At 39.8% G+C, this 22,476-nt stretch overlaps 1 protein-coding gene across 1 annotated transcript in view; it reads right to left on the bottom strand.

The window, feature by feature from the left end:
* Positions 1 to 7,242: 7,242 nt before the first annotated feature.
* The window catches only part of IRAK3 (interleukin 1 receptor associated kinase 3), a 60,443-nt gene continuing 45,209 nt past the window's right edge, over positions 7,243 to 22,476 (bottom strand). Inside the window, exons 9-12 of the mRNA XM_012444940.2 lie at positions 16,721 to 16,919; positions 16,393 to 16,455; positions 16,141 to 16,305; positions 7,243 to 14,069 (exon numbers count right to left, since the gene is read on the bottom strand). Coding sequence (XP_012300363.2) covers positions 13,593 to 14,069; positions 16,141 to 16,305; positions 16,393 to 16,455; positions 16,721 to 16,919 — 904 coding nt within the window. The 3' untranslated portion in view covers positions 7,243 to 13,592. The remainder of the gene's footprint in view (positions 14,070 to 16,140; positions 16,306 to 16,392; positions 16,456 to 16,720; positions 16,920 to 22,476) is intronic.

Here is a 22,476-nt window from a genome sequence, read left to right as displayed (position 1 = left end):
ATGCTTATTTTTAAGCCTTTTTAAAAAATTTAAACAGATAGAAAAAGTGAACAACTAGTTTGAATAATTATTAAGTATTTCCATGTAGAATAGTATAAAGGAAATAAGACCAGGGTTGAATTTCTGCCTCTTCTATTGACAATTTGATTAGTTGCTCAGCCCCTTTAAGCCTTGTTGTCATTAAATAGGGTTGACAATGAGGTGTAAATATAATTGTTCTTGGAGTTTAATTAAATTCTTACACAATAAATGTGACTAGGAACAAACCAGGAGAGCATCCATTAATATATGAATGGGAATAATGGGAACTTGATTATGAATATAACAATCATCAGATATTTAGTGACATTCCTTTGGATCCTGCTTGGGCAGAGAGATGTTGGTTGACCACAACTGCACAGGAAAGGGAGTGTTAGCAACCAAGTTGAAGGTGATCCTCTAGGACCTGTCCATGGAGTGGCAGTCTTGGCTAAGCAACCTCAAACATTATGGTTTCCTTGGAGAGCTTATTTCTCTAATGCAGGAGGTGGTCTCAAGCTCCTTTATTGAGAAATACTTAAAATCAAGTAATTCTTCTGTCCCATATCATATCACTTGATATATAGCTTGCCTACAGGGAAATAATGCACTAATAGATTGACTTGAGAATTTCAGTTTTCTGAATAGTTAAATTCACCATTAGAAAGGAGAGGTCTTAGTCCATTTGTTCTGCTACAACAAAATACCACAGACTGGGTAATATACAAACAATAACAACCCGTTTCTCACAGTTTTGGAGGCTGCAAAGTCCACAGTCAAGGAACCAGCAGATTCAGTGTCTGGTGAGAACTATTGTCGGCTTCCAAGATGGCATCTTGTTGCTGTGTCCTCACATGGTAGAAGGTGGAAGAGCAAAAAGGCTAGCTAGCTTCCTGGAGCCCTTTGATAAGCGCACCTCATCCCATTCATGAGGTTGGAGCCACCATACTTAATCATGTCCTAAAGGCCCCACCTCTTAACACTATCGTAGTAGGGTCTCAACATGAATTTTGGAGGGGACACAAACATTTAAACCATAGCAATAGAAAACAGGTATTCTGGTTTTTACTCATCTACATGAACCTGGTCAATGCAAATCTATCATTGAGAGGTAAGCCCATTCCAATGAAATGGAGGAATTCTGGCTTCTGAGATAGCAAGTGTAAGATGGATCCCACAAAACTCATCAAGGTGAATGCCACCTTGATGGAAGCCAGTCAGGGATATCACTCAGTACCATTGGGTGTGGCCTGCTCTCATTAAACTACAGCAAACAATGAACAAAATATTTATTTATTTATTTATTTATTTATTTATTTATTTTTTGAGACGGAGTTTCACTCTTGTTACTCAGACTGGAGTGCAATGGCACGATCTCGGCTCACCGCAACCTCCGCCTCCTGGGTTCAGGCAATTCTCCTGTCTCAGCCTCCTGAGTAGCTGTGAACAAAATATTTCATCATGTTTTTCTTTTATTCAATAGTTAAAGGGGTATCTAAGTTCACAGCCTGGAGGAGATAAAAGTTTCATCACTGGAAAGAGACCCATAAATCATATGGTAATGATAACAAAACAATAGCCAAAATACTAAAGAAACATCGAAATTACTGAGGGAGACCAAGAAAGGGTGTGACTAATCACTTAAAGAAGTTTGTGAAGGATTTATGGAGGACGTGTCATTTATGCTACATCAAGGATAGATCCATCTGTCTGGAGGTGCGGGTGGGGAGAGGAGGCATTCTAAGTAGCCAGAACATTGTGTGCTAAGGCAGTGGTCCCCAACCTTTTTCACATCAGGGATGGGTTTCGTGGAAGACAATTCTTCAACAGACTGGGAAGTAAGGGGATGGTTGTGGGATGAAACTGTTCCACCTCAGATCATCAGGCATTAGATTCTCATAAGGAGCACACAGCTTAGATCCCTCAACTGTGCAGCTCACAATAGGGTTTGCACTCCTATGAGAATCTAATGCAGCCACTGATCTGATAGGAGGCAGGGCTCAAGTGGTAATGCCCACTTACCAGCTGCTTACCTCCTGCTGTGCAGCCCAGTTCCTATGGACTGGTACTGGTCCACAGCTGGGGAATTTCTTCCTCTCTTCTCAAAATAATGCTCTCCCAGGGATTTTTTCTAGCATATCCTGGATGAGAATTCTTCAAAAGTCCTTCTGTAGAGGATATCTGCTTTAATCAAAAGTTGTACAAGGTAACTTTTATGTGCCTATCATTCCTAATATTTTATTTAATTGATTAAAATGATTAAAGTCTTCCTCTCAGATGAAGTGCAAATTATTCAACGTGTTATTCAAAGGGCTCTGTGAAATACCAGATCTTACCTCTCCAAATTATTCACTACTATTTTCTAATTGCTCTTCATCAGTTCAGGCTCATTTACATGCTTGTCTGTGGTTTCCACACTGTTCCATTCTGCCAAAGCCTACTTGGAATTTCCCTTGCCCTTCCATCCTTTATGCCAACAGCGTAATACCTATTGAATGCTTTGTGTTCATAGACTCCTCCCAAGAACAGTAAGAAATACGAAAGTGTACAAGACAATACTTTTCAAAACAACTCGGTGCCAGATTCATTGCCAGAACCATTACGTCTGGTGTAGTGGGTACTAGGTGGCCATGGCAACAGGAATAAAATTATGTGTGGGCTTCTCTGCATCAAAGCTGATGTGGTTATCACTGTGACCAAGTGCTTGAGCCGCCAACAGCAGAAGTCAATGCTGAGCTTGTAACTTAGCACCACTCCTCAGGGGAACTGGCCTACTAATTTTTGGTGACAGGTTGACTGCAGGGGGTCCTTCTACCGTGGAGGGAGCAGTGATTTGTCTTTACCAGATTTGATTCTTAGTCTGGATATGGATTTGCCTTTCCTGCCCACAGTGCCTCTGTCAGGACTTCGGTTGGTAGATTTATAGTATTTTTTTAAACATGAATTGGATGGAGAACTCATTTTATAATAAAATAGGTGAGGCAGCTGGGCATGGTGGCTCACGTGTATAATCCCAGCATTTTGGGAGGCCGAAGCAGGTAGATTGCTTGAGCCCAGGAGTTTGAGACCAGCCTGGGCAACATATTGAGATGCTCGTCTCTGCAAAAAACTAAAAAATTAAAAATTAGCTGGGTATGGTGGCACATGCCTGTAGTCCCAGCTACTCTGGAGGCTAAGGTGGGAAGATCACTTGAACCAAGGCAGAGGTTGCAGTGAGCTGAGATCACACCACTGCACTCTACCTTGGGTGACAGAGTGAAATCCTGTCTCAAAAATAAAATAAAATATAAAATATAAAGTAAAAGAATAAGGCAATGGGGCTTGTACCTGTGGAATTCTGCTGGTCTTACCGCATACTTCATAAAGCAGTTGGCTTTAGAGAACTTTCAAATGGCCTGCTGAGAGCTCAGCTATGTGTCAGCTGGGGAACAACACTCTGTGAGGCTGGATGAACACAGGCTTTGAACCAAAGATGAATACAGGATGGTATTTTATTCACAGCCAGAATACAGAGGTCTAGAGACCAAAGGGTGAAGTCAAAATGGCTCTTCTCACTTTTACTTCCAGGTACCCACTCATGTTCGGTTTTTGTTTTCTGTTTTTGGCTTTTTATCTCTTCAGCTCTGAGTTCTGCTAAAGGTCTTGGATCTCAAGTGAGAAACGATTCCATGTGAACCCAACAGGGTTTATGTACCAGGGAATTGAGACACTGTCATTTTGGGTTCTTCATGCCACTGAACTAAGAAGAAAGAAAGAAGTATTTCCATGGCTCTGTGTACCGATTGCAGCTATCAAGGGGAAATCATGAACACAATGAGAGCAGGGAGGCTTAGGTCTGGAATCCAGGCACCTCTGGTTGCTAATGCTTCTGCATCTGGGAGTGAAAGTTGATGTAAAATAATAACACTCCAGAAAAGGCAGGATCACTAAGGACTTAGATCCTTCAGGAATGTAGGTGTGGTGCCTGCCATCAGGGAAGGAAGCCTAAACAACAGTGATGGTTAGTTTTATATGTCGACTTGACTTGGGTAGTGGGTAATCTATGATATCTGGGTGTTTCCATGAGGGTGCTCCTGGAAGAGATTAGCATTTGAATTGGTACACAGAGTAAAGAAGCCCTTGTCAGGCAGCTGGCCATCACCCAAGCTCTTGAGGGCCCAGATAGACAAAAGGCAGAGGAAGGGAGAATTCACTTTCTCTCCTTGAGCTGGAACATCCATCTTCTCCTGCCCTTGGACATCAGAGCTCTTGATTATCAGGTCCCTGAAACCAGGGCCCCAGTACCCACTTCTCAGGTCTTTGGACTGGACAGAAGTGCCCCACTGGCTTTCTTGGTTCTTCAGTGTGAAGATGGCAGATTGTGAAATTTCTTAGCCTCTATAACTGCGAGAATCAATTCCCATAATGAATCTCCTCTTACCCATCTCTATATATCCTACTGACTCTGTTTCTCTAGAGACAACGCTGACTAATATGATAACCAATATGCCATTTGAGAGCAACAGAAACATGGGAAAATAGTGGAAGAAGCACATTATAAATATAAATCACACTTTTAATAGAAATCATAGAAACAGAGGCTCTAGCAGCCATGCATATTTTTGTTTTACATATATTTTGAATATACTAACCAGTTATTTTTCTCTCTCCTTTTCCCTATATTATATAAGAAATGTTGGTGATTACCTTTATTTTATAAAAGTCAGGTGGAGTATAACTAAACTGGAAGAAAAATTAAGATCACCAAGAGACAGAAAGAAGTGAGAATTTGTGTCACATCTTTCAGGAGAGTGACAGTATTTAAGGCCCACAACACTGTTATCGTTACTGGAAGTTGAAATATCTGGTAGAAGGGTGAGAACAGATGCTAGATAGCCAAGGGTAGGACTTGTCTGTTGCAGCTTAGCTCCATCCTTGCCCTTCTGTGCTTTCCTCTGTAATTCAGTTAAAACTATAGTTTCTAGATGACCTTGCCAGCCCACTTTTCGTTATGGAATATGGAAAGACTTGAGCAGGTTTTCCTTCTCTGCTTTTCACTGGGTTGCTGGCAGTGACAGCAGCAGCAGCCGCCGCAGCACAGGCCACAGATCAGTCCCTGCTTTCCTTCTTGCCAGCAGCCTTCCAGGAGCATCAGCAGCACGTTCTCAGCAGCCCCAGCGGCATGGTGGTCATGAGTTCTTGAATAACATTTTCCCTTATTTTTCTCTTTCATTCGTAAGAATAAGAATGGCTTCCTGTAGTGTCTCTGGATAACATCATATTTTCCTTTTTTTTTTTTCTCTTCTAGCCTTTTCAACAATTTGATAACCAGTTTTCAATATTAAATTCCCTCTGCCTGAGATACTTATTAGGGCTTCTACTTCTCCATAAGTACAACCCATGATACAGACAAACCCATGGCCCAGCCCAGGCAAAGGAAAACATAGAATAGATGGGGAGGAAGAGGACGATGGTTGATAGGCCAGGAAAAAAATGTACGGATCAGATAATAGGATCTTCATGAGGTCATAAAACATACTATTTTTGTTTATGGAAAATATTATGATTTCTAATGTGTAACAGTTGCAGGTGGTGATAGGGTCTAGAGTGTGGCCTTGGAGAGAGGCTAAAGTGAAATGAAGGTGTAGTTTTACTGTAATTGATGAGATCTTTTAAACAGGAAGCAGTGATGCTACTTGGTTCATTCAACTGCTTTTGAAATTAGGAATGACAATACTAGGATATGAGATGGGGGAAAGATGGAGACATGTCAGAATATGTCTTCTAAAATACAGTGATCATTTTTTATTAGGGAAATACATTTTAATGGCCAAGATAGGCTATTCATAATCACATGAATTATTTCCCCTCTTCAAGCTGCTAGACAAATGCATAATGAAAATGTCAGAGATTGCTCTGCCTGCTGTCTCAAGTAATAACCTTAGAGCTGCCAGCAGTGAGTTAATATAAACATTCATATTTGGCTTTGTAAGCATGTTAGAATCTTAAATTTTCCTCTAGGACATACAAAATAAAAACAATAAAAGGTCATAGATTTGTATTTACCCTTGGCTGAAGTGATTGTAGCTCTTTTTTTAAAATCCTGGGTTATAAGCATAAGAAAAAGAAATATCATAATACCCAACGTTTAACGGTCCGGAAACTGTGCTGTAATTAGCCTGTACACATTTAGAATGACATGAAATTATAATTAGTGAATAATGGGATTAAGAACATTAAGAAGATCACTAGAGTAGCCTCACTGTAATGTGCTATTTAGAAATGATCCCATTTTACACTATATGTATTAGATTTCCTAAATTGCTGAACTCTTTGCTGTGAGGGTACAGTTAGTATCAGTTGGCATTTTTCTTCCAGAAAACACAAAGTAGCATCAAAACATTCATTTGGTATCAAAAAAAAAATGTTGTGGCTGTTTTTGTGTGTGTGTGTGTGTGTGGCTGTTTAATGCTCTTAAAAACCTAGCACTCATTTATCTTTTAGCTGGATCTGCCTAGGAACTGTTTTAAAATCATATTTACACAGTTTTGTAACTTAGTTATGTGCACAAAACAGTCCCCCTCAGCTAGAACTCATTAGACTTACTATTTTACCCTGGAGTGTACTTTGCTATTTCCCTTTATAATTAATGCATTGTAAATCCCATTAGCTTTGTTAGATAAGTTCCAGCTCTACCTGCTATAGAAAAACACTGTATTCAGTCAAATTTCCTCTGCACTGTTGCAAGTTTCATTTCCAACTAATAACTACAGCACGATAAAAATTTTATGTAAACTGAAAATGGATAGTGGGGTACACGTCTGGAGAATGAATACTTTGTGGTGGAAAATTTATCTCCCCAAAGATCTTCTCACTTAACTATAGATAACTCCTTGAAGTAGGGATTTGTGTATAAATCTTACGGGTAATTTGAAAAAAGATTTTAGCAAAATCAACTAATATTTAATTACAAAACACTCGCCGTTGTGTACTGTGATCCGTACTCTGCTCTTCTGTATTTCAGCTTATCTGATTTTTGCCTCCTGCATTGCTCTGTCACATGCCCTCTCAAAACCTGTTACTTAAGGGATACTGGACAAATCCATTTCGTAGCTTCAGTTACTAAGGTAGGAAGATAAAAATAATAATGAGCAATGGAACAGAAACATTATTACTAGTTAGTAGTTGCCACCAAGGGCACAACTAAGCAAAGAGCCAGGTAAATGTAGAAATATAGAGAATGACTATTTTTTTCCAAAATTTTTATTCTTTTCTAATAAAAATTATATATGTTCATTATAAAAGTTTCAAATACATAACAGTCTGAAGAATGTAAAGATAACCCACCTACCACAGCCCATAAAAAAAAAATCCTTAACATTTGGTGAAGATCTCTCTATGAAACATGTATTATCTTAAAATATTCAATGTTATAAATGAGCTCACATTAAACATATATTCTGTCATCTGCTTTTTGATTCAATAATATTTTGGGAACACATTTCCATAGCAATAAACATACATCTAAATATTTTTTAATGACAACTGCATGGAGTTTATTTAATCCATCTTCTACTGAAGGATATTTAAGTTATTTCCAATATTTTAATATCATAAACATAATGAAGTATACTTTTGGGCTCACGTTTACAGACTTGGACAACTGTATTCATTAGGATAAATTCCTAAGCAAACTGCTGGGTAAAGGTGTATCAACATTTAGGTTTTTGACGCATGTTGCCAAATTGCCTTCTAGAAAGATTCTACCGATTTTCACTCCTGCCAGTAGTGAACGAGAATGCCATTTTTGTTAGTTGCTTTAATCTTTGCCACTATGAGAGAACAAACTTAATAATAATTAAAATAAAACACACATATCTTTATTAGCTGTTTTCATGTTCAAATAGGGGACACTTTTAATTTTTAAGTTACCCTTTTCCGAGGCAGATATTTCCTGGACTTGAATAAAGTAGTTTGCTTTGTATTCTCATTCCATCAGTAGTGTGACTTAGGGCAAGAGCCAACTCCTTTAAGCCTCATTTTCTTTGATCTAATAGATCAAGGAAATGGAAACCGGCTCAATAGGTTGTTTAAAGCTTAAGAGATGTGTGAATGCACCTAGCAGTCACTAGACACAACAATGAGCCTGCATTTCCTGCAAGTAAGCAGTTATTACTTCCTTACCCCCCATTTCAATTATGTTGGTCTAAGAGAATATTTTAAAATTCAAGAGCCAATGTAAAAACTCAATGGAAATATTATCTTGCTATTTATAGAGATGACCAGAAAAGTTTGCAATGATGCAGATGACATCCATAATGAGTCTCTTAAATGAAGGTTTGGCAGGAAATACAGTTCTTTGGAATAAAAATGCTTCCCAGGAAAATACTTGCAAGTCAAGTCCATGGACCATCAAATATATATAAATGATTTGGAACAGGAAGACAGATATAAAACACCACAAACATCAGTCTATTCTCTGCCAGAACACTGGTTTATCATTGCTTAGACATGGTTTGGGAATATTTTCCACCATAGAGAAAATTTATAAGCAATACATACAATGACTTATCTTCTTTTCAAAGATATCTCAGATACTAGTATTTAAAATTAACAGTTTTTATTCAAGAATGGTGAAATGGAACAATTTCAGCAATGATTGATTACATTCTGAATACTAGAAAGATAAACTTTGGGTGCAATCTAGAGGACATTCTTGATTCTGAAGATTTTTGAGGGACTATTTGATTCATCCCTTTTACAAATATTTGTTGAACCATACTATGTACCAGGTACTGTGCCAGCCATTAGGGATCCAAAAAATGAGCAGGACATAGACCTTGCCCTCAGAAAAGCTGCAGTTCTGTGGAAGAAGAAAGATAATTTAACAGGCAACTCCAGTATCATGTGCTAGTGAGCTGAGGTTTGTTAGGTGCCTCAGACCCCATGGAAGATGCCATCAGTAGCCAAACACATGCCCCGAAGAAACCATATACCAATAGAAGGAAAGACTCTGTCACGACTGCCGGCCACAAAGCACACCATAGACTACTTAGTGCATATGAATAGCAAAGTGAGGGCCACCATGGGATTATCAGTTACACAACAGGACAAGGAGAAAACCTCTCTGAACCCATTTGGAAGAGCTGGCAGAGGAGCCGGGACCTATGACAGGAGAATCCTCTGAGATTTATTTACTCACATGTAAGCTCCATAAGGGTGGTGAGCTTTGCTGGTTTTGATCTGCACAGTAGCCCCAGCTCCTAGAATAGTGCCTGACACAAAGGAAGCCACTGATACATATTTATACAATGAATGGAAGCTTGGATGGATGGATTTATTTAACTTCTATCAAGTAACTGCAGAGGTGGGTACCTGTAGCAGAGAAGTTGTAGCAGAGGAGTAGGATGGTGAAAAAGGCAGGAGACATGGTACCTACTTAGTCTGTAGAATCAACAAATGACTTTTCTCATCCATCCCTTTTCATAGGAACTTGAACTGGCAGTGGTTCCATTGTGCAATGTGGAACACAAGAAAAAGCATGGGCTTTGAAGTCAGACAAATGTGAGTTCAAATCCTGGCTCCTCCAGATCTGAGAGGACCTGATGGAAGGACTGGGAGGACTTGATTTCAGCAAGTTAATTTCCCGACTCAGTGTCCTCACCTATAAGATGGGATTCACACCTTCAGGGTGACTCTGAGGGTTAACAAGGAAAATACATGCAAAGTTCCAGACCCAGTTCCCTTTACTCATACCCCATTTTTCTGGCCCCAAGGATGTTCTGCAGAGCTGCTGTGGACCCCCAATTCCTTGAATAACCATCCTGAGTACTTCTTCAGTGCTCTTTTCTATTTCTCTTAATTCCTTATCTCTTTCGCCAGGAAGCCTTCTTCACCTTCTTCTCACCCTTCCAGCATGTACTTTCGGCTCCATTGGTGTGTGATTCAAATAGCAGATGCCGCTGAACAGCTGACTTGGGTAGATGCCCTATTTTTCTTACTAAACTGTTTGCATCTTTCTTGGTAACCTAGTAGCTAATGCAGTGCTTTGATTCTAGCAGATGCTTAATAAATGCTACTCATGTAAACCTCACTTCCTATACTCATCAGTACTCAGGTCGTAAAAGTTGTTTTACACAGGGTGATGCACCACCCTGTAAAACTACAATATTATGCAGTGATTCACAGATCATTACAACTCTCAAGAAGTCAATAAAATTGATTATGTCAGAAATCCCATACCTATTTTCAAAAACAACAAAATATTTTCTCCATGTGTTTGGGCATTATAAAATAGGATAAAAACCTGAAGAAGCTTAGTAAATAGGATCTGCCTGGAGGATTGCCCATGTGCATTACAAAGATGAGAATAAGTAAAATTATGAATTCATGTTTGTTGATCAGAGGGAACATCCAGAGGCTCATTCTTTGTTCCTTATGTATCTTAGTCTCCACATCATGAAACCATAAAACTATCCTCTTATTACCCAAGAAAGGTGCAACATTTAATTCATATCAACTAACACTTATTAACACACCCATTATAAGGGAAGTCTAGTCAGGAGGACTGGATCACTCAACAGAAGATATTTCCCAACCACAGTGGCATCTGCTTACCACAACATTAATCAGGTCACTGCCAGCTTATCTGACTTCATCTTCAAGATGTCCAAAATAGTTGTACTCTAGAAAGATGATCTTAGTCAATAAGATTATTGGTCAACAATCTTTCTAGAGCTTCTACTCTGTGCTAACCAACATCCCAGGTAATAGGATGAATTTAATAGAATGAAAAGAAATGATCCTTTTCTCAAAAAAACATACCAGCAGATGGAAAGGTAGGATCTACCAATCTATAACAATTTGAGAGCACTTTAAGGAAGTGGTTTTCACTGATGTGAAGAGTGGGCTTCACATCAGTGGCATCAGCATCACCTGGGAACTTACTAGAAAGCAAAATTTCTAACCCCAGACCTATTACATCAGAAACTGGGTGGACCCAGCAATCCATGTTTTTAATCAGCTTTCCAAGTCATTTTGATGCACACCGTAGTTTGAGGAACCCTGCTTTAAGTTGGCTCAGCAAGTTCAAATCAACATAATACTAACAGATTATATGTGCTGAGTAATTGCATGGGCCTAGTGTTAATCAGAGCTTCCTCAATGACCCTTCATTGAATGTATTGGTGGGGGTCCATATTCTAAGCGAAAAACAGTTGTTAACACAGAGTCAATTCCTGTTGATCTCTTTTGTGAATTATTAGTGGAAACTTCACATGATTCCAGGCTAATTTTCCCAATTCAGCCAATATAATCTCAGATTATATCTGTAAATTAAGCTAAATCAGCCTCAGAATGGTTTGCAATACATAGGCCAAATGTCAACGACTTTTGCTGCTTCCTTCCATTAACGTGTGGAATCAGGAGTTGCCAAACTAGGATAGGTCACAGGAATAAAAGTTATATGAAGTTTAGTCCAACCTTTTCACATGTCTGGTGATCAGAGGAGGGCAGAGAGCTCTGGGCAGCCAGGTACCTCACAAAGCAGCAGTGGGCATGGGCTCTCTCAACTGCTTATGCAGGGCCTGTATAAAGCTTGTCAAACAGATTAAGACTTATCAAGTTTTTAGTCTCACTTTGTGCCTTTCTGGAGAATTGTAACTCCATATTTCTGACCTTCATCTGTTAATCTGACCATGATTCCTGATGATTTTCTGCTTTGATTAGTTGTTCTTGAACATGGAATTGAATGTGAGTACAATTAACCCAACCACACTGACTCACCAAAAAAATAAAAGACATGATGAGCCTCTGCTGGACAAGAAGCTGGAGGTTTACCCTTCTATTACAAGCTTCCTGGAGAGGAAGATTCAGTAAATCCTCTGAAAATGGTTTTCTTCAGTGTTTCTATCCATCATCATAGTCATTATCCTTCTTTTTTAAGTTACTCAACAATGTTTTTTATGGTTGAATTATTGATTATGTGGGTTTGTAGGAGTAATTTAATTCAACTTCATTTATAAGGAAACACCTGCTCTTTGTAGGATGACACGTTAGGCTTTGAAGAGACAGCACTTACACACTCAGGGAGTATGACAGACAGAGTAATGGCCCCCCAAAAAAGTCCATGTCCCAATTCCAGAAACCTGTGAATACATTACTTTATACGAGACAACGGACTTTGCAGGTATAATTAAATAAAGAATCTGAGACACAGATATTTTCCTGGCTTATCTGAGTGGGCCCAGTGAAATCACAAAGGTCTTTATAAAAGACAGGCAGGGGGGTCAGAGTGAGAGGAAGAGGGTAGTGAAGATGCGGTGAGACAGAGAGAGAGAGATCTGAAACGCCACATTGCTGGCTTTGAAGATGGAGGAATAGGCCACGAGCCAAAGAATGCAGGTGGCCTCTAGAAGCTGGAAAAGGCATGACAGTGAGTTCTCCCAGACAGCTTCCAGAAGGAATGACCTCCAGAACTGCAAAATAATTAATTTATGCTACTTTAAGTCACAAAATTTCTGATAATTTGTTACAAAAACAATAGAAAACTAATATAGGGAGTTTACAACCTAGTAAAAGAGATGAGACAAGTAGCTTTGATATCATTCTGAAAGTGACAAGTATAAAATAGAAATACAAAAAAATTGCTCTTGAAATACTGATAAAGGGAGTACTTCTGGTTGTAGAGATTAGGAAAGCTTCCTGGAGGCTGGCAGTTTTGTAGAGCTCTGATGATTGGGTAGGATTTCAAAAGAGGGAGATCCAGGAAACAGCAGGAGTGAAGGCCCAGAGTTGGAAGGTATAGACCAAACAAAAAGCTGACCTAAGTCCTTGACCAGCCATTTTCTCAGGAACAAAAATTACTTGATGGAAATTTCATCTAATCTACTTAGGTTATAATAGGTTACTAAGTATGTTTTCAAAAATTTGTAATAATAGTCAATGCTTACATTATATATAGTATACATGATAAGCTGTCCTAAGAGTTTAGGATGGATCTTGGGAAGAAATCCCCTCTCTACACAGAACATGCCATAGCCAAGGGTGAACCTGGCTCATTTTCAGACAAGCAGGCTAGTCAGGGATTAACGGGAAAACATGAGGGGTCAATCAGAATAGCAAGGTGATTCTTTCCAAAGGTATCTACTAACATTTACAAATCAGACATTTCCTACAACCCTTGCAAGCAACTAAACCAAACAATGGATTCAAACTGAATGTTCTTGGCAGATGGAGGCTCTGAGGACTCACACTGAGGTTGATGGAGAAGACAGAATCCAGTCCTTTTCTGGTAGGTTTTGATTGTTTTGTTTGGCTAAAGTCAGAACCAATGATCTTAAGGAATTTTGAATGGCTCTAATTGAGCGTGGGTTTGGTCATGAGGCAATTATCCTGATAAAACAATTTTTTAAGGCACTCTGTTTGAGGGTTTGGGAAAGAAGAAATGGAATTGTCCAGATTGTTTATCTGCATCACCCAAACTCACCACTGATCATTCTCTTGGCATTGCTTATAGAGCCAATGTCTTCCCAAGGTCTTTCCTATACTCAGGTGCCTACACAACACTTGCTTTTTTCTTTATCTTCTGGTGGAATTTATTCCTTTTTGTTCTGTTCATATTCATCCCAGGAAAATTTGGAGAAATGGCTGGTCTCCACTGGCCAGCTCCTGCGAGAATGGCCTGGAGCTTCTGAAGAAGGATCCATATTTACCTCATAGGCCCTTAAGTCCTGGGATGGAACTATATGCTTTGGGAACCAACTTTCTTCACAAGAAGAACTCGGCATATTGCAAGCTTCATCATTTCTCTTGCTCCCTGGCTTTTGGTCCAAGCTCAGAAACATAACCTCAGACTGGCTGCATTCAAAAGGAGTTTTCGGAGTCATTCTGTCTATCCTCAAGCTTTCATCAGAAGGCAGTAAATGGTTATTCTGGCTTTCATCATCTTCCACTGGAATACTTGGTACATTGTCCAGGAATAGAGGAGATGGACACCTGATGGACTTCAGTGACGTGGGAGGATCTTCAGCAAAGTATAAGCTGGCTTGAGTACTTTCAAGAGTATTTAGAACCTAATTAACAAAGAAGCAAACAGACATTGAATTAAGTTTGAACAACCTTTCTTTTTACCCTTTTTCTCTCTACCAATAAAGAATATTCTTTCATTTTCATGAAATTAGCTCAACCATAGAATTTCAAATTAGAATGGATCTTAAAGATTAGCTAAAACTCTTTATTTTGAGGAGTAAATTAAGTGACTTAAAACAAGGTATAAAAGAAACTACACTGAAGTAAATACCAAGAAACCTGACTTAAGCCTCAGATTTGCCATCAACTAGCTTTGTGAACTTGGGCAAGTCTCCACATTTTTTACTTCAACCATAATATGTGGAGGATTGGAAGGGAAGGAGGAAATGGGGGGCCCGACCTGTAATTCTTAAATGCCAGAAGTTTTAGGGAGCTCTTTTAAAGTGTACGTCCCTTGGTCCCAATCTAGAGACTGTTATTCAAAAAATAAGGTGACCAGGGTCCAGGAATCTGTATTTTAGAAGCCTCAGATGATTTGTGTACAGCCAGATATGATAATCCTTGATCTAATGAATAGACCATACAACATGCCTTCATATACACATACACACACGTAATTAAAAAAAATACATAGAGAGAGCTTTAACATTTACAAAGTGCTTCCACATATATTATCTCATTTAACCTGCACAAACAACATTAATTCTTCTCATTTGATAGATGATAAAACTGAGGCTCAGAAAGGGGAATCAGTATCGTCAGTCAGTAAGGTACAGACCTGTTGTTTGACACCAGATCTCCAGGCTTCCAGTTCCCTGTCCCTGCATGATACATCTCATAGCTTCTTCCTGAGTTCTTGGCTCCACACAACTTACTGGTGGGGTCAGGCCTGAAATACAGCTCTCCTGACTCTCAGGCCAGCGCTCTTTATATTCTCATTATGTCAACTCCTAGTTTAAAACCCTTGCATGGCTCTATGATAGACTCAGGATAAAATTTAAATTCCTAGAATGGAATTCATGTCCCTCTGCCATGGAAGCTTCTATTATCTTAACCACTCCAGTCTTTCCCTCACGGCCCCCCTCCATGGTCTTAGCACCATGGGCTCCACCACCTTGGAGTTTTGCAGGTGTTCACTCTCTCTGCCTAGAATGTCTTTCCATCCTTACTGCTGCCTAAATCCAACCTGTTCTTCAGATACTAGCTAAGCTGTCGTATTTATCAAGAAGCTTCCTTAACTTCCACAGGCTGATGTATTCTGAGTCCATGCTCCACAGCAACCTGGCCTTCTGTATATCATTGTGTTTCTTCTGCTGGACCAACATTCTATGTTTACTGATCTGACTCCTCTGAACAGTGAGCTTGAGGGTAGTCATCGCAACTTAATCACTGTTGTATTCCCAGCACCCAGTACAAAGTCTGGCACACACAGAGTGGGCATTAAATAACTATTTGTTTGTTTGTGCAAATAAATAAATAAATGGGTGATTAAGTCTATGGATAGATTAATAATTTTTAAAAAATGGATAAGCAAAATATATGCTGCATTTATAATGAGCTGGATCTCTTAATGAAAACTGAACACTTTAGGAGGCCGAGTTGGGCTGATCACTTGAGGTCAGTGTTCGAGACCAGCCTGGCCAACATGGTGAAACCCTGTCTCTACTAAAAATAAAAAAGTTAGCCAGGCATGGTGACTCATACCTATAATCCCAGCTACTTAGGAGGCTGAGGCAGGAGATTCACTTGAACAGGGGAGGCAGAGGTTGCAGTGGGCCAAGATAGTGCCACTGCACTCCAGCCTGGGCGACAGAGCAAGACTCTGTCTCAAAAACAAAAAAATCAATAAAATATTCCCTGTAAACTGCTCACTTATGTCTTTACATTGAATTTTTTGTGGTGTGATCTTGGTTCCACCTAGAAATGACCTCTACCAGAGTACCAAATAATGTGGCTTTTTGACCTAGAAATGCTAAAACTATTAGGTTGGAATTCTCTGTTAGAGGCTGGATTTGTCTCGTTGACAAAGAATTCACTTAGATACACAATTTGTCTAGTTTAGATTTTCCATGGTCCTGTGGGCTCAATTTTGAATAAAACCATGTACATACTCACTTCATCCATTGATGGTCTTAATTTTGCCCGTGTTGCAGCACATTGCCCTGCCAAACAGAATAGCTTGGCAGAGAAATTCCGAGGGCAGGGAGGCACTTTCTTATCCAGAAATGAGAGACATGAATCCAGGCCTCTCTTCTCCATCAATTCTATAAGGAGATCCCGCTTGGAAGAGAAGTAGACAATTTTATCACAGAGAACTTGATCAGAAAATGACCAAGAGATAGGTGCCAGAATGAAGACAATTCTTACCAGCTGGATATGTTTTGGATCATCTAACACTACTGTACATCCTGTCAGAACTTCCATTATTACCTACAAGGAATATATAGAAAGTCAGCTACATATCTTAAAAATATACACACAATTTGTTGCAACTATTAACCATGACTATGAATATAGTTCATTCTAATTAATGACTTTATATTTTATTAATTGCTTGATTATACAAAATTAAAGTATAAGATGGGCTAACAGGAAATCAATGAGTCTAAAAGTTAAAACTCTTAAAAATTCTTAGAATCTAGAACATTCTTAGCAATAAACTCTCCTCCTTTGTTAACTGGTAGTTGGTACTCACAATTCCAAAGCTGTAGATGTCTGTTTTAATGGAAAGTTTCCCCTGTCTGATGTATTCTTCCGGCATGTACCACAGATGTTTACTGCTGCTGCTGGTCGTATTTATGGTACAACTCTGATGTTCTAGGTGGGGCCGGAAGTGTGCCATGGCAAAATCAGTTAGTTTGGGTTGAAACTGATCATCCAAAAGGATGTTTGCACTAAAATTGTGATCAGGGACAAACAAGACAAAATATCATAAAGGCACTTCAGTGTAAACATGCTAAGCTCACCTTTTTCATTTCTGATTAATTCAAAACGCTGTCAAAATAAAGCCAAACAATTTTCCATGAACTACAGAACATTCTTTCATTTTTCCTAATGTATAAATCCAAGTATTTTCTGCAACCTAGAATAAAAACCTGACCTAGGAACAGTGGGTATTTCAAACTTAAAGATACATATGTGAAGTTGCTGGATAAAGCTGATGCTTTCTCACTAAGAGGAACTGAAGTTAACCAAAACAGCTTTCCTTACACTTAAGGAGAACACGAACTGAGTTTTAATCAGCTGATTATGTATCTGTTATGTGCAAGAGCTGTGCTGTGAAATGCTTGGCATATGAGCACAGAGCCACTAACTTGGAATGATTTCAGGAATCTTTGGTAGTCCTGCCCTCATGACTGCCCTATCCCATGGTTTTATCTCTATGGTTTTTTTGGTCTTTGAGTCTTATTTAAAATACCAATGCTTGCAGAGACAAAGGCAAAGTACTTATAGTCAATTTAAACAGTTGTCACATTAAAACCTTAAGCATCATCTGACATTTTGGCTGTGGGTAGGCATCAGATTACTTTTACCTTCAAAGGGCTGTCAAAGCAGGGATGGGAAAGGATAAGCCAAGAGAGAGATCCATTTCCCACAACGTACAGTCAGGAGCTCTGCCTTTCCCTGGCTCCATTACCACCCACAGGTTCCTTCACCGTGTAAGCCTCAGTGCACTCTCTCCTCCCATGTGAAATGAGAAAAGAATTCTGGCAGGGGGAAAATGAAGTGCATAGCATCCTCCCCAGCACTTGGTAATGCTCAAAAAACTGCAGGTAGGAGAAAGATTAGTAACCAATTCTAAGAGAGCAGATGGACATTGAGAAGGAGGTGGGGCAATGAAGAGAAAGCCATGCACTTCTTGGCTTTGCTTAGGGCTCTTCAGAATTTGCTATTTATCCCCTGAAACCAAAGCATCTAAGAGTAGACCTGCCCATCCAAAATGCCAAGAGGTATATTTGCAGTACGACATGTTGTTACTAAAAGTGCTACAGCAACAGCTATGGGATATCAAGAAGTTCTTAATTCTGAACAAATTTTGGATCTTACAAAACTCCAGAAGTTTTTGCTATCCCTATACAAGCAGGTCAACAGGCATGCCCTAGTTCCACAGGTCAGAACTGCAGGTGTTCTTACTGTTCAGAGGACTCAGAGTCCTACTAATAAGAGAGTTTGGGGGAAACAGTCCAATGTATGAAGCTAAGGCCTCAAAGAGTCTAGTCTAGACCTTGTCTAGGACTGAGTTGACAATAGAAAAACAAAGGGACTTCCTGTGGTCTTTTGAGGATAAAGAAAGACACATTTTAAACTTTATTTCACTCCTTCTTCTGCTAAGGGTGGCAAGGGAATTGTAAAATCCAAAGAGCCCACCTTATGGGCTCTAGGGCCTCTTATCGGCTGTGTGTTCTCAGTATTTACGGAAGGAAAGTCAAAGAGGCCCAGTTCCCAAGGCTCTCATCAATGAGCACAGCTGTCATTTCTCCCCTTGCCTTCTCCTTTCTCCCTGGAGAACCCAGCAGCTGCTAAAGCCAGCCCAGGCTTCACACAGCCCCATCTGTCACACCTCACCCACTCTTTTACTTTCTCATTTGGAGAACCGTTGACTATCCTGACATACCTCAGATGAGGAACAGACTAGAGTCAGATCCAACTTCTCTCCAGCTCTAGATAAGAAGAGACTGTCAGTTCATAATCACTTCTTCCCTAGGTTGACTCTTCAATGGATCAGATCAAGTCTGAGGCTCCCAGAGGTGCCCTGAGGGTTTAGAGTGCTGGGAGCATTTGAATGCAGGAGTTTGCCAGGTGGGCCAGGAGGCGAGGTGAGAAAAAGTTTCCCCAACCTTCATTTCCAGGACGTCACCTTCTGCCCCTCAATTTCAGAGTCACTTCTGCATGCCCCACTTCATTTCAGCACAGGGGGAGGGCAGGAAAGATCTGAATGGCAGATATTCAATGTCAAACATCTAAACATCTTCTTCCTCTACCCCAGCTCTAAAAAAGGCATCGAATTATAATTGACAATGCCAGAATCATGAGAATCCAAAATCTGAATTTGTGAAACGCTAAAAAAAAAAAAAAAAAATCCCTGAATCTTTTCTAAGTACAAAAAGGGAGAAAAAAACAACAATAATAACAACAAAACCTTCACTCTAATTTATTTATTTGACTCGTAGCAAAGCTGATGGGATGCTTTCAGCAAATGATGAGTCAGCTTCTGTGAAAGTTGGGCAGAAGGGAGTTGAGTAACCACAAACAATGCTTCCACCATAAAACCCACAGAGGACTTTGGGTCAGTGAAAGGCCGTCAAGAAGATGTGAAACTATTCTAGGGTACTGAATTTATAGTTTGAATAATGACATTCGGTGAAAAGACAAGTCGTTTTCCAGCTGACTTTAGTGTATAACATAAATTTTGAGTCCAGTGATTTATTCTGTTCTAAATAAAGGTTAATGGTAGCTGAGGAAGAAGGATGTTCTGTTTTAGGAAAGCGGAAATTGCAAAAGGCCCTTCAACAATCAATTTCTACCTTAATTCTTTTCCCCTGCCTCAACCTTAAATAGACTGTTCAAACACAAAGTGCCTTCAGCTGCCATGCAGGTCAGCTGAGTAAGTCTAGCCTGTGTGGCAAAAACAAAATAACAAAATAAAGAACCTAAAATAACTAAAATCATAGCAATAGCATGCAAGAGGGCAACTTGCAAGCAACTGTGGCCACCAAAGAGATAGACAAAAGACATCTTTGACCCATAGCCAAGGTCCGTGTCCTCAATTTCGTGTTCCTGCAATCTATTTTTTCTACTCTTTAGTACAAAGCTATTTACCTTAACAGAGAGGCCATTCGCCTCTCCAGATAGAATGCCATGATCATTGGTTACACACTGAGGAAGTATGGAGAATCCTATACAGGTTAGGAGTTTGTAACCTGACACTAGGATGTTACTTAATCTATTAGTAGGGGTCTCTAGGACAATATTTGGGGGCCCTGAATCCCCCAAACAAATGCTACTTTGTAATGAGAATTGCTTTCTTTGCTCACCAGTTTATCTCCTAATTAAGTTCAATCCCTTGGGCCTTAAACATAAGGCAAGATGCTCCACCTAGGTCATAACTCAGGATTTGAATTCAAGTGCAAATACCATATTTGGCATGAAAGAGCATGATTGGGTTTTTAAAGATCTATATATTTAGGGGACATATATATATATATATATGGGTCCAGCAGTCCAACTCCTGGGTGCCTGCAAACTCTCAGGAAAGGCCAGGACTCCACCCAAAGAAGGATCTAGAGAAGAGGGAGTAGGGAGCCACAGATTGGCCCCAGAGATAAAAAGGACCCAATGGCCTCTCTGGGGCAGCCTGAGGCAACAGCACACATGTGCTGTCTGTGTGATGGCTGTTGCATCACTGAGACACCCCTCATCAAATGCCCTGCTTCCCCTAACCAGATGAGGCAAGACTCAGTTTCTCCAAGAACCTGCAAGCTATTAGAAAAGTTGTGCACCCCACCCCAACTTAAATGTGCACTGCATCTTGCCTGGAATGGTACAAATCTGAAACCCTTTATTCCCCTGTGGGACCACAGAGCTTTCTCTTTCATCCCTGTTGAACCTAGGCAGGTCTGAGAGACACAGTAGTCAAGCTTTTGCCTTATTGGTGCCTTCCGAGTCTAGGCACTCTGTGCAAAGGCCTTGTAAGAGGTGTTCCTTCTTTAACTGTGAAACTCTGACTCTACCCAAACTAGCACAACCCCCCTAAGCCTGTTTCCTTGTTGGTATAAAGATCTGATAATGCTTACTTCACGGGGTTCTTACCAGGATTAAATGAGAAAACGTAAGGAGAGTATCTGACACTCACAGAGGGTCTCAGAATATGCTTTAAAGAATGTTGACTGACCATTGTCCATCCTACGTCCATCACTTTACCTTAAAATCCCAAAAGGCTTGGTTACAGATCTCTAGAAGAAGCCCAAAGACACCAACTTAAGGAACAAAAATACAGGGGGTTGCAGGATGTCCCTGGAGACCTGAGGACCCTTCGGTTAGTCGATTTCACAAAATCGGCTGAGTTTCAAATAGTTCCAGAGAAGCTCTGGGGAAACCTAACTAAAATCAGGTTTCCAGACATTTTAAGAAAGTGGAGAGACAGAAAAAAACTGGCCTGTATTGTGTGTACATATATGTATCTATGTGTATAAGTAAATGAATGTTGGACTTAGAGTGGTGGCAAATAGAATTAATAGAGGAAGTTTTAATTTATGTCATATTTAATTGTTTTGGCATCCCTTAGAAGAAATGATCAAATTTGAATATTTTAGAAGAGGGGAGGCACTGGGGGAAAATAGGAAAATCTGAGGAAAAATAATTAAATATATCTAAAATGTGTCTGAAAGATAAAAATAGGCTTTTTGAGGGGGAAAGAGGGACAGGGAGGAGACTGATTAATTAAAGAATATATTAGTCAAACCAAGAAAAAGACTTTGCATTCCCTGTAGGCTTTGATATCCCTGTTAAACACTGAGCTGAGCTCCAACCTTCCGGTCTAGGGATAAAGGCAGGAAGTGCCTGGGTCTTCAGGGAAGTGTGTCCTGGTCGCAGGAAGGGGCCAATCTGTGGCCCCCTATGCCCTCTTCCCAAACACTCAGTTTTTCTAGTCCCTTGGAAAGGAAATTATCCATGCACTCACTCACTCTGACCTTACATCTCTGATAAATTTCCATTTAAAAACATATCCATTTTGAAGCACATGGCTTCTTCCTGCTTTTTTTTCCTAGACCACTTCCCTGGTATGAAAGACTGTTTTACTTGGCAGGAGACAAATGGCAATACTGATTAAAGAACATGATTTTATAGGAAACTTTAGAAACGTTCACTGAGATTATCTCTTTGCTTTAGAAACATTAGCAAGAATGAACGTCTGGGATGGAAAATGCTGAGGATAAAATGCATTTCCATTTAAAATCGTTCATAAATGAGAAAACAATTAAGCTCGCTAAGGGATAGGAGGGAAATAACAAGGAATTTTACTGCTTTCAGATGCTTTTAAGTGATCCTGTCATTCAAAAACATCTTCGTTTCTCCAATAAAAATGTGAGGGTCTTTGGCCAAGAATACAGGCTGCAACTTTTCAAGATTCTTTTCTTTAGATCCTTTCCTTCTCAAATTCCACCACCTGGAAGCAGATTCTGTTTTTATAACATTCTCTTTGAAGAGTTCAAATATTAAGACATTTTTTAGCTAAATAAACCATGAGACTTGTTGAAAACACCTTGGAAACATGGGCATTGCTTCTCCTGTGGGTGTTTCTGAGCTGTGTCTTTGACAACTTCTTCCTTGGAAAGCTATCTACTCTCACCACTCTCCAGGCCCAATCTCCCCTTCAATGCTCGCTGCTACTGACATTTTCCCCAGGAGTCCAATGCCAGCGTTTCCAAACTTCTGCACAGGAATTATGCT

Source organism: Aotus nancymaae, unplaced genomic scaffold (assembly GCF_030222135.1).
Source record: "Aotus nancymaae isolate 86718 unplaced genomic scaffold, 86718_ANA_hifiasm-v0.15.2.pri h1tg000016l, whole genome shotgun sequence".
Lineage (NCBI taxonomy): Eukaryota > Metazoa > Chordata > Mammalia > Primates > Aotidae > Aotus > Aotus nancymaae.
This window is presented reverse-complemented; position numbering and strand designations above follow the sequence as displayed.